The sequence below is a fragment of the Nilaparvata lugens genome, chromosome 9, assembly GCF_014356525.2.
Source record: "Nilaparvata lugens isolate BPH chromosome 9, ASM1435652v1, whole genome shotgun sequence".
In the NCBI taxonomy this organism is placed as follows: domain Eukaryota; kingdom Metazoa; phylum Arthropoda; class Insecta; order Hemiptera; family Delphacidae; genus Nilaparvata; species Nilaparvata lugens.
In genome coordinates, this window is record NC_052512.1 from 22,292,281 (window position 1) to 22,305,422 (window position 13,142).

The 13,142-nt window shown below is 31.9% G+C and overlaps 1 protein-coding gene across 1 annotated transcript in view; it reads left to right on the plus strand.

Annotated features, from left to right (window-relative positions):
* Positions 1 to 13,142, plus strand: part of LOC111045632 (furin-like protease kpc-1) — a 269,500-nt gene that overhangs the window by 203,885 nt on the left and 52,473 nt on the right. The window contains 3 exon segments of the mRNA XM_039435633.1: positions 2,400 to 2,510; positions 4,378 to 4,426; positions 4,429 to 4,505. Of these exon segments, the coding sequence (XP_039291567.1) occupies positions 2,400 to 2,510; positions 4,378 to 4,426; positions 4,429 to 4,505 (237 nt within the window).

Sequence of the window (13,142 nt, forward strand, 5' to 3'; positions counted from 1 at the left end):
GAGGTAGAAAAGGAGGATAGGTGAAGGGTGAGAAGGAGATTGAAATGTAATTGATACAAATTTACCTCTTTCATGGGAACACAATGAGCTTCGGTTAACCTGTGGGGTTCTTTGAATCTTTTGGATCCTTGAATCCGTCCCTTCAAAAAAAAAAAAAAAAATACTAAAATAATATTAATAAAATGTATGGGCTGAATACAGTGAGAATACTTCCAATTGTAATAACAGTCAATGGCCTGATACTCAAGTCGGTTGTGGAAATTTGTTGAAGTATTGACTTGGTAGACGAGGTGCTGAAGAGAATGCAAAAATCGGCCCTCCTTGACACTGCACGTATTGGGCGTAAGTTCATAAAATAGACAATCAGTGGGAAGGTTGCATAAATGTGCCCCTTTGGAAATATATCCGTATAAAAGGAGAGCGTGCTTATAAAAGGAAAAAAAATAATAATGATAACAATAATTCCTCTTTCATGCTTCCATACACTTCGATTCGTCTTTGGTTGAAACTATTCTTTCAGACAAGATTCTATGTAACGATAGCGTTTTTCTTCGGAAATGTTTGAATAAAACTTTGTAAAGATTGGAAAGAATTTTCAAATGATTGATGATTCTTTTGCTGGAGAAACAGCTGGGAAAGTTCACGAAGAACAATAATTAGAAGCTCTTTTTCATCTTCGAGTTTCTAAGAATCAGAAAAGAGATAGCTAATTATTAGATTCGATTGTCATTTCTTTGTGTCAAAAGGTTGTGTCGAAAAGTTTTCTAAAATGATGGTGTTGGATTATTTCTGAAGTGAAGTTCTATTCTCAGTAACAGTTCACTCAAATTTTAAAGATACTTTAATTAGATTCTCATTAAACTGTCAGCATTCCTTATAAGTAATATCAAAGCTTCCCACTCAACTAACGCTGACAGTTTGAAATTGATGTTCTTTGAAACATTCAGTTTCATATTATTATTTAATATATTTATTGGATTGAAGTGATCAAATATGGCTTAATATACACTCTGTTCTCCTCCTCATTCTTCTTCTTCTTCTCTTCTTCTTCTTCTTCTTCTTCTTCTTCTTCTTCTTCTTCTTCTTCTTCTTATTATTATTATTATTATTATTACTAGTAGTTCTGCGAACAGTAGACCTCGCTCATGAATACAACTTTCAATCTAATCAGAAGGGCCAGTAAAGTAAGTACAGTATATTGTGAAGATTTAGTCATGATTGTCATCTATTATTTTCTCCATTGAAAGTGATAGAGACACTGTTTCCAGGGACACCGGACTTATCAAGGAGGTACCTTTATATCAAATACATACCTTTTAAATAACAAAAGACTAAGAAATTGTCAAAAAACCACAGATTTATTGATACTCAGAAAGACCGGTTTCGGTCTTTATCAGAGATTGACAATGGTGTAATTACCGAAACCGGTATTCTTAAGTATCAATAAATCTGTGGTTCTTTTGAAAATGTCCTAGTCTTTTTAATTTAATGTGAATAATTACCACAATATCAACTTCTCAACTACACAAAAAGGAAAAAAATACTTTTATACCTTCACATACAATTTTTTCTCTACAACTGCAGTATTGGACTCCAATACAATAAGGATTTTTTAAAAATAATTTATCCAATTAATTTGATAAATCAATTTAATAATAATAATAAGACTCCCCAGACGGCAATATGCCATGGGGAATTAGCCGACATTTTGTCTGTACCTGTTTATTAATGTAATGAATATTCATTATTGTAATATTTATATTGTTTAATATGGTTATAATTACTATCTAATGTTTATTACGCATGCAATTGCTCAATAAAGGCCTTTATTTATTTATTTTTATTATTTTAATAATAATAAGATGATTCAATTCAATTTATTATTCTATCCAATCATAATAATTTATTCTTTGATGATATATTATTAGAATAAGATAAAACAATATTAGTATTATCTGCAAAAAAAAAACTGGTAGGAACGAGAATTGAACCTGGGTCCCACAGTGTGAGAGACCACGGTCTAACCGACTCGACCACCATGTGCTCGTTACTATAGATGCGGAAAAGTATGGAAATGAATTGCTGTATCTTCCAAGACACATCATTTCTGGATTGAGGTTAGTTTGCGGTTTTTTAAATATTACCAAAAAAACCAGAGGTTTTATCAAAAATCGTTACACATACGTTTCTGCGCCTTGTTTCAAAGAGCATGCATACCAAATTTCATCCAAATCGGAATAATAACTGCAACTGAAACTGCGGTACAAACAAACAAACAAACAAACAAAAGCCGATCGAGTCGAAACTAAGACCTCAGCTTTGCTTCGGTCATTATTATTATGATTATTACTATTATTATTATTGAAGGTTTGAATTTCCAACTTAAATTTTATTTTCAGGTGAAGTGGGCACGTCAGCAAAAAGTGATATCCAGATCGAAAAGAGATTTCACAAAAACACAATCTTTGTTTCCATTGAACGACCCGAAATGGACTCAGATGTGGTATCTGGTGAGTAGCTTTCAATAATCAAAACATTTTCCTTGGTTCTATTCAAGTTTAGATCAGATTTCTTTATTTATATAAGTTACAATATTTTCTGGCGTAAACACTTATTTACATTAAATGACATTAATGCTTATCATTCAACGATATTCACAAAGTATGAATAATTAATCAATGAGAATAAAGATTGAATGCAATTAGAATAACGACGATATAATATTGTGATGTAACTTCATAAATCTGCGGTGTTTCAACAAATAATTGTCGATTCTCTAAGAAGGATATAAAATAATATCCTTCCCATCAACACACGACCGGGAGAGTTCAAGAGATTTATGACAGTTCCAACATATTCCAATATACTAGGCTGTTATTGAACAGATATACAGATTTGAAAAACGATGGAAAAAATTTGAATATTATTCAACTCTATTAATCGATCAGGAAGACAATATTCAAACAATTCAGAGAATAAATTCAACTCGACATATTTATATGAAATTTTTGTATAACACTGATCAACTTTCGATAATAATGGGAGAGGTATCCATAATATGATCAAATGGAATTTCCAGCTTCTTCTGAAATCTCTATTGTGATTCATGTTTCAGACCAACTGTCTAAGTATCATCCTATCGTTTAGAGGAGCAATCAGTAATGAGAAGGTAAATGTAGGATGAGATAGGATAAGGTAGAAAGAAAGATAAGAGGTAAACATAGACAGCATCCATATAAGCAAATCATCATCAATTACAATAATTTACTACATTCCCCATAACTAACCGATTTTTCAGAAAAACATGCAAATATGGTGACATAAAATAAGTGACCCTGGCTCTAAATAAGTTTTTCCTCCACCTACTGTCAAAAGTACTTACTTTACTCCCTGAAACATGATACTAAAGTGTCACTTTTTCGCTCTCGGTACTAAAAACAGAAAAACTCCCAAGGGAGTAAAAGTGACTCCAGTTAAATAACATGGGAAGCATCTCTATTTTAAAAACGTACATTTGAAATAGGTCAGAAGGTCTAAGCTCAGATGAGGAAGCATATAGAGTAGTCATTAAACCAACTAAATTCAATACCTCAACCAGACATTTGATCGATTTATAAAATTTATGTTTGTATGCTGAAATTATTATTACAAACTTCATATCACTATACTAGAAAAGATTTATATATTTTTTCTTTTAATCCATGTTATTCAAAATACCAGCCAACGAATATTACTTATTAACTGATCAAATTTGAAACAGGAACTTCATCATAGCTGTAGTTGTGGCTGTCATTGTTGTTACAACTTTAGCCGACAGATAGTGCTGTCGGAGGAGAACTGTGATTACAAGCCAGCTGTTTCTGTTTACTTTATAGATTATGTTGTAACACATTGTTTGGTCACATACCGTACGTTTTTAAAAATTATTTTATTTGCAGTTTTTATAAAAATGTAGGAGGAGAAAAAATGTTGTGTATATCACGAGTGAAAAATGTTTTTTCTCCCTCAGGAAAATTGTTGCCCTCGGCTTCGCCTCGGGCTTCAAACTTTTCCCTCAGGGAGAAAAAACAGCACTTTTCACTCTAGATATACAAATAACTATTTTCATTCTCCCCATAATCCAAAATCATCATCCTATAGTTGAATGGAATAGAGTTTGATATCCATTATTACAATCAGAACTATAACCGAATATGTTACTTTCCGATTGAGAGCATTCCATGAATATTGAAGCATTGTATTAATTGAACCGTTTTGGGTTGAGCCTGTAGTACTTTTCTGAATGTTGTGTTGTATTGAATGGTTTAACGAATAAATTGAACTATTTCATATGAAGGAGTAATTCTTTTGAGTGTCAAAGAGTGTTGCATGTTTCAGAACCGTGGATCAGGGTTGGACATGTCTGTGCAAGAGGCGTGGAACGAAGGGTGACAGGGAAAGGGGTGGTTGTAACTATTCTAGACGACGGACTCGAGAGGGACCATCCCGATCTACTTAAAAACTATGTGAGCACCCATATTCTCTACTATCATATTATAATATATGGTCTATTTGACTATAATATAATATTCAATTTAATGGTAAATTCATTCTGTATAGTTCAGTGATAAGAAAAAGCTGTCTCCCTAATAAAAGCCCCACATCGATTTTTGTTCGTACGGTATTTTACCGCCCTTATAAATTCTATTAGATTAAGCAGATGATGTTTGTCATGTTATGTTAAGGCAGTGGCGTATCCAGGGGAGGATATGGGGGATGTATCCCCCCCCCCGAAATGGAACCTGATTTTTTGTGGCTGGATCAGCACACTATTGCCATATTTTCATTAGATTGTACAATTTAAGTCGATAAATATATAATGGATGAGAGAATAGCACTGTAAATACCTAGCAATGGTAATAATAATGAGCTATTTTCTTGAAGACAGTGAGTGGTCTAGTGCATAGGGACTGAATAACAGGGGATAGATGAACTACAGATAGCAATTCAAAGTTAGTTCACTTTTTACCATCTATTACATTATTATGAAGAAATTCAATATAGCTTATATTGCTCTAGTTGATTATAGTTTATTCAGTTTTATGCATAACCTTGAACAAAGCTCCAACCTCTTCTGGAGAGTAGAACCGAAAATTTTACAGTTATGATGAACGGGCGCAGTTTCTATCATGGACACATCCCCTTTATATTTGAAAAAAAATTGTATCCCCCAAAAAGAACAATGTGAGTTCGAACACTCAAATAAAAATCATGTAAATTTGAGAAAAATGTAAATAAAGTTAAAACTAAGCCTATAAAGTTGGTTGAAATAGTGCTTTATTCGAGCCAACATTTGAGCATATGAAATTTTCAAGGAAAAATCGAAATAATAAGTGGCCTACCAATCACGAAAAAAACTTGAATGGAATGTTTATTTTCAAGTGGTAATTGCGTAAAATCGCACCAATTGAAGGTATTTTTTCAAAATTTTCCGGGGGAGGAGGCGACCCCCGGACCACCCTTTGATGTGGGGTATTCCCCCCACACCCCCCGCGGTAAACAGGAAGTTTAGGTGCTTCCTACTCTATGATGATCTATATCTACTCTATGATGATCTATATCTACTATATGATGATCTATATCCTACTCTTATGCTATGATCCCCCCCCCGAAATTTTTTTCTGGCTACGCCACTGCGTTTAAGGCTGTGCAAAGGCTAAAAATGAACTTCCCATTGGTGATATTTTTGGAAGTTTTTCGATTTGTATATTATCAAGCTATCAAATAATAAAAAAGCTTCCTCAGGAAAACATTTTTTTTCCGATCATTACTTTTTGAGATATGAGCGCCTAAAGTTTTGAATTTTTGGGACAGAACATTTCAAATTCGGTTAGAGATAAATCCATGAGATATAGATGATTGATTCTTCATGGAATTGTTTTTAATAAAGTTATTCAATTTACCAAAAATAACTCAACAAAAAGCTATTTTTGATCATTTTTAGTAAATTGGATAACTTCATCAAAAATTAATATTTTCAGAAAATTTTAGTTTTCTTGTTTTTCTAGATTAACAATAATCAAAATAATAGGGAGAGAAAAAATAAGCTAACTTTGCACTATTCCTCTCCCAAATTCAGATAAGGTTACACATAGTCCGAAATAGGTAAAGTCTTGCAGTTCTTCAATTCACAAAATTTTCACATCCTCAATTATCTCGACAGAGTAGCCTACATTTTTAAATTTAGATGTTTCAGAACCAAACATAGAAGAAATATTTCACACTATTATAACTAGAATAGGAAATATTTCACACTATTATCACTAGAATAGGAAATATTTCACACTATTATCACTAGAATAGGAAATATTTCACACTATTATCACTAGAATAGGAAATATTTCACACTATTATCACTAGAATAGGAAATATTTCACACTATTATCACTAGAATAGGAAATATTTCACACTATTATCACTAGAATAGGAAATATTTCACACTATTATCACTAGAATAGGAAATATTTCACACTTTATCACTAGAATAGAAATATTTCACACTATTATCACTAGAATAGGAAATATTTCACACTATTATCACTAGAATAGGAAATATTTCACACTTATCACTAGAATAGGAAATATTTCACAATATTATCACTAGAATAGGAAATATTTCACACTATTATCACTAGAATAGAATAGGAAAATTTCACACTATTATCACTAGAATAGGAAATATTTCACACTATTATCACTAGAATAGGAAATATTTCACACTTTATCACTAGAATAGGAAATATTTCACACTATTATCACTAGAATAGGAAATATTCACACTATTATCACTAGAATAGGAAATATTTCACACTATTATCACTAGAATAGGAAATATTTCACAATATTATCACTAGAATAGAATAGGAAAATTTCACACTATATCACTAGAATAGGAAATATTTCACACTATTATCACTAGAATAGGAAATATTTCACACTATTATCACTAGAATAGGAAATATTTCACACTATTATCACTAGAATAGGAAATATTTCACACTATTATCACTAGAATAGGAAATATTTCACACTATTATCACTAGAATAGGAAATATTTCACACTATTATCACTAGAATAGGAAATATTCACATATTAAAGAAATAATTTTGCAGTGATTTTAACAAATTTAATAACTTTAAACAAACTCCAGTAGATAACTCTATCCTTTTCCAACTCCGTACCGTTTGCCAGGAAGTTTTGTGGGCTGTGTAGTTCTGTATATTTCTACATAAGCCTAATTTACATTTAAAAAAAAAAAGTTTCCATTCAAAAACTTTCTGAATTGAAAAAAAAAAATGTAAATCGATTATATTTTATCTCGGTTATGGAAATTTATTTTTATATCACAAAAATATATAAAATATTCTAACAGTTCTATATATTTATACATAAGCCTAATTTACATTTTAAAATGTAAATCGATTATATTTTATCTCGGTTATGGAAATTTATTTCTATATCACAAAAATATAAAAAATATTCTTTCGTTAAATAGAAAATATTCGAGATACTTATCTCCTTGAAATGAATGAATTCAGGGCTTCTTTCTTGTATTTATAAAATAGAATTATAGTACTCTTTGGAATCAATAAAATAATAGAATAAGAATACAAATTATTATAGGTACTAGTTTCGGTGATCACACCATCGTCAGAATTTAAAAATAAATTTTCACGATGGTGTGATCACCGAAACTAGTAGTTATAATTTGTATTCTTATTCTATTATTTTATTAATTTCAAACGGTATTATAATTCGATTTTATAAATTCGAGATACAATTGATCAGTATTGACAAGAGTCAACAATTGAAGGGGCTTGGGTGGAATAGTGCCATCCACATTCAAAAGAGGGTACTCCAGTCATATTATGTTGGATTTATTCCAAGCTGTGAGTCTGATACAGAAGAATGTTTCAATATAATCATAAAGAAACAATAGCATAAGTAGATATCCCATGGTATAGGGCGTTTATGTCGCAACTTTTACTGTTATCTCAAGCTGACAGTTCAGGTAGTTCTTTCCTGTGAAGCTTTATGACGCTGGTAGTCACATATATTGTGCCGTTCATACACTCTTACCCGGTCAAAACAGTAAAAACCGACAATAATCGGCTTGAGATAACAGTAAAAGTTGCGACATGAACGCCCTATACCATGGTATATATACTCACGCTATTGTTTCTCTATGATATAATAATTGACAATATAAATTTCAACTCGATTGTTGAGTCAAGACGAGTCAAACTCATCTAATTCAAAACTATAGTGAGGTCCACGTTTATAATGGCAGTGTTTGATTAGCAATGGTATTGCTATCCTTGTCTATCATTCAACAAAGCGGATAGTGCTATCTCTTTCTCGCTTTGCTCTGTTGCCAGATCGTCTTTCGACAATGTAGAAATTGATAATTAATTGACAAAATACTTCATCTTAATTATTGAAATTCATTATGAAATTATTGAATAGGAAAGTGTTGCTTGGTACTATTTCATCCCGACTTCTTTAGCTAATAATAGTCAGATAAACCAGGGTGACTTGAATCACAACCATCTTTCTTCTTCTATCTATACTTATAAAAGGCTAAGCCCCGACAGACTGAAATCACACCACAGCTCAAACTACTGAGCCTAAAAACTTGAAATTTTGCACAATTGTTTATGGTAGCCTGAAAACATCCACTAAGAAAGGATTTTCAGAAATTTGCCCCCCTGAGGGAGCTGGGGCCCCCCCAAAATTTTGTACTTTTCAACCGCTCATTGCACAGCAAAGTCATGAGGAACTTTTTTGTTCAGCTACGAAAAAAAATTAGATCTATGCAGAAAAATTTCGATCAGGAGCACAAGGGGGTCCAGGAGAGGGCATTTTTCGAAATTTTTTATGTAAAATCACACTACAGCTCAAACTAATTGTCCTACAGACTTGAAACTTTGCACAAATATTCTTCAAACATGCTAGACGCGCACTAAGAACGGATTTTTAGATATTCTGCCTCTAAGGATTTCAAAGGATGAAAAAGGATCCTATTAAGGTTATGAACATGGTAAGGTGAACGCCATATGGAAATGGGATAATTTATTTATTGACATGTGATATTCTAACATATGTTGTAATCATTGAAAATAATAACAAAATAATATGATAGAAAAACAAAAAAGAACATCTGTTCTACTATTGCTTTCTACCTGATTCCACTTAACCTCAATAATATTGTTCTGATAATGGATAAATATGTTTAATAATATTATTATTACTAATATAATAAAAGTATTGTTTTGATAATTAATTATTATGATTAATATAATAATAGTATTGTTTTGGTAGTCAATAAATATTTTTATTTTCATAAACTCTGTATAATATAATGGTGAATGTGAAACAGCTGCATCAAAGAAATTATCTCAAAAACTTATGTTTAGGAAAATCATAGTTTTTAACTTCGTTTTCCTGATGCAATGTATAGGCCTACACTTGGCTTGGATTATCAATTTTTCAGCTAGAACAGTTTTTTGAGACTGCTAAATAAACGTCTGCAGTTTTATCAATGCTGTATCGGCAATATGAAAACGCATGCAGCTAATATGTCTTTAATTAAAGGTGTTGATATTTACATGATATTATTTTCTGCCATTTTTATTTAATTACAATTTCAAAATTATTCAAGCCTTGATGGAATGATGACTCACTGTACAGTCAGTCGAAAATTTTAATATTGAAATGAGGGGTATTTCGGCAAGCTGAACAAAAAAATAAGGTCCTATGCTTTTTTTCGATATTTATTAAATGAAATGAGTCTTGTGGGTTGTCAAAGCTCCCCCTGGAAGGGCAACTATTCATTTTATCCTATCTTTTAGTGAAATAACAATGATTTCTTGCCAAAAAGAATCGAACTCTTTGTGAATTTAGATAAAATATGACCTACACTTTAGATTTATATAATTATATTAATTGAATTCATGGAAATTGAAGTACTTTTTTCAGTCAGTTTATGATTAGTTGATGAAATTGATCATCAATAAAAAAAAATGATTATAATTTCATCAGTACCGAATTAGTTGAATGAATTGTCGATGTACTGAGTTCTTTGTCAACAATAATTTAATATTGGTATTTATCCAATCATTATTTTTCCAGAAGTTTTTCATCTGAATTAGAAAATATTATAAGCTCCTATCAATTTGTCATTCGTAACAATGAATTGTTCAAAACATGAATTTAATCAAATAAAAAATGGCCCATACTTCTGTATTCATGTTCGCATGTTTTCCACTTGTGATGGATAGCCAAATATTGTATGGCGAGCTGCACGGCGAACTGATGGACAAACACATTATTAGTTCAGTTTTTGCGTACCTATAAAATTGTAGGATGGGGAGGAACAAACTACGTTCACCTCGACCCCTTATAAAAGTGCAAAAACTAATAATCAAAATCATCAAGCAGAAGCCACTTCCTTCGTTATCCGTCAGACCAGCTCTACAATGAGTTTGGTGTGATGGACGCAAGACAACTCTACTCCCTAGGAATTATTTGCAGACTACACAAAAACCCAGAAAGCTTTCAAAACAGAAACCACTGTCATAACACAAGGAATAGAAGCCTTCTCATCACGAACGTGGCTAGGAAGGCAACATACCAACAACACTACCTCAACCACCTAGCACCAAAATACCACAATTTACTTCCTGTGCACATCAAGATAATAGAAAACTCAAGAAAATTTAAATGCGCCATTAAAAACAGGATCAAACAACTGGAAGGCATAATATAGGAAACATAAATTTCGAACAATATTTGTAAGCTCACTTTCTCAGGGGTTATTTGCACCCCCACTCTAAACTCAATGTATTACTATTACACCTGCTCTAGAACATGGGTTTTCCATAGTTGAGTAGGTTAATTTCCGAAAAAATGAAATTTATTTATATTTGTAAAAAAATTTCATAAATTGTATTTGAATATTGTGTAAATTTTATTGATTAGATTGCTTATTTGTATATTAATGGGAATAAAATGTATTATTATTATTATTATTATTATTATTATTATTATATTATTATTATTATTATTATTATTATTATTATTATTATTATTATTATTATTATTCATTGTATATTTTTCCCCCCGACTCAGATGTCCGATTGCTGTCTCATTCACTCAATTATCAAATGAAAAGCCTGTTTGACTTATAGTAAAGATAATATGTAAATTTTTTTACAACATACAGTTTTTATTCATCAGAAGCCAATACCAATATCAGTACAATAAAAAAATCCTTTTCTGTCATGTTCCCCGTAGCGAAGCACGGGTAACTGCTAGTTTACTATAAAAGTGGTGGACAAGGAAACGTGGCAAATGTGCTTTCCTGTTAAATCCACTGACTTTTAAACGTGAATCTTCCTATACACCGGGTTTTCCCGATAGAAACGACTGAGCTAAGATGCATTCCATAAGGAAATTAATTTCATCTCCTATAATATAATGAATAATAGAACTGGTACATGTACGGGATTGGAAAAACACAAATGACGCATCATCACGTTTGAACTTCTGAACTGATTAACTTGAAATGTTAACCCTACAGAGACACACTTACTTTATGCTAACACAGTAGACACACTGGGGTGTTGAATACCCCAATTTAATTTTGCATTTTTGTTTTAAAAATATGAAAAAAAAAAACAAGTACTTAGGCCATACTTCATCATTTCTTAATCATTTTTGTTCCAAGTGCATACAGAAATCAAAAGTAAAGTACTGCTTATCAATATTTATACTAATTTTAGAAGTACGTATGTTCCGCCTAAGTGTTGGAGCTCCTAATCCGGTTTGAACGAATGGCTTGATCATTGCTAATGACAACTCCATAAAAAATTCACGTCTCTTCATTTTACTGCTTTGAATCTCAAGTTGTAGAGAATCATAGCATTCGTTCCAATCTGATCCATCATCCCATACCACATTCGTAGTGACAATACAAGTAAATCTTTGTAATAAAAGTGTTTGATGAAAGTCCTACGTAAAAGACACTCTGGGGTGTTAGACACCCCAAACGAAGAACAAGGTGACCTTGTAAAATGCTATTACTGACTGGAAGTGGTGGAGAGTAGTTGACAATACTACAAACCTAATTTAGACTGGGCATCAATTCCCATCTGTTTGATATTGTCAACTGCAGAACAGAAAAAAATCCCTGGGGTGTGAAACACCCCAGTGTGTCTCTTTAGGGTTTTTACCGAGGATGGTTACATGTATATTTCCAGTTCAAGATTTCAGTACGTCAAGTTTGAAGTCTGTCAAGTTTTCAATTCGTCATGCTTCCAGTTTGTTATACTTTTTGTTTGAGAGTGGTCTTAGATAAAATAGTGTATTCAATGGTTTTATCGTCAATCTTTTTGAAGAATATGGAATATCTCCTATCTTTGAAGAAAATGGAATATCTTCTATCTTCGAAGAAAATGGAATATCTTCTATCTTTGAAGAAAATGGAATATCTTCTATCTTTGGAGAAAATATAATATTTTCTATCTTTCAAGAAAGTGGAATATCTATCATTCAAAGTTAGATGGATGATGTTCAATGCAATTGGTGTTGGAACAACGGAAAGTCATTATGAAAGAAAAATAACATATTTTGTTGTTTAGTTTACACTATTTTAAATTCCATTCTGGGATTTACAATAAAATTTCCTCTTTCTCATCAACATTATCCAAACTGCAGCCATGTAGGGAAATGGGAAAATCATCTTCAAGGCCCGTTTGCACAAAGGCCGGTTGAATTTTAACCGTGATCAATTTCACGAGAACCAATCAGAGAAGGCCTTCTTGATGTGACGGAATCTCTGATTGGTTCTCGTGGAATTAATCACGTTAAAAATTTAACCGACTTTTGTGCAACCGGCACTTAAACTTGTTGTATTTCCTTGCTTTACGCGTAATTCCACTAGCATCATAGATAAATCCCAGGTTACTTTTTTCGTTTCAACTTCCTTAAATGTCTACAGAAACTTTTAACAACAAATAATGTTAGTAGAACCATAAATGTTTTCAAAAACGTTCTAGAATCCTCCATAATCAAATAATGGGACAATACAGTTGACACGTTC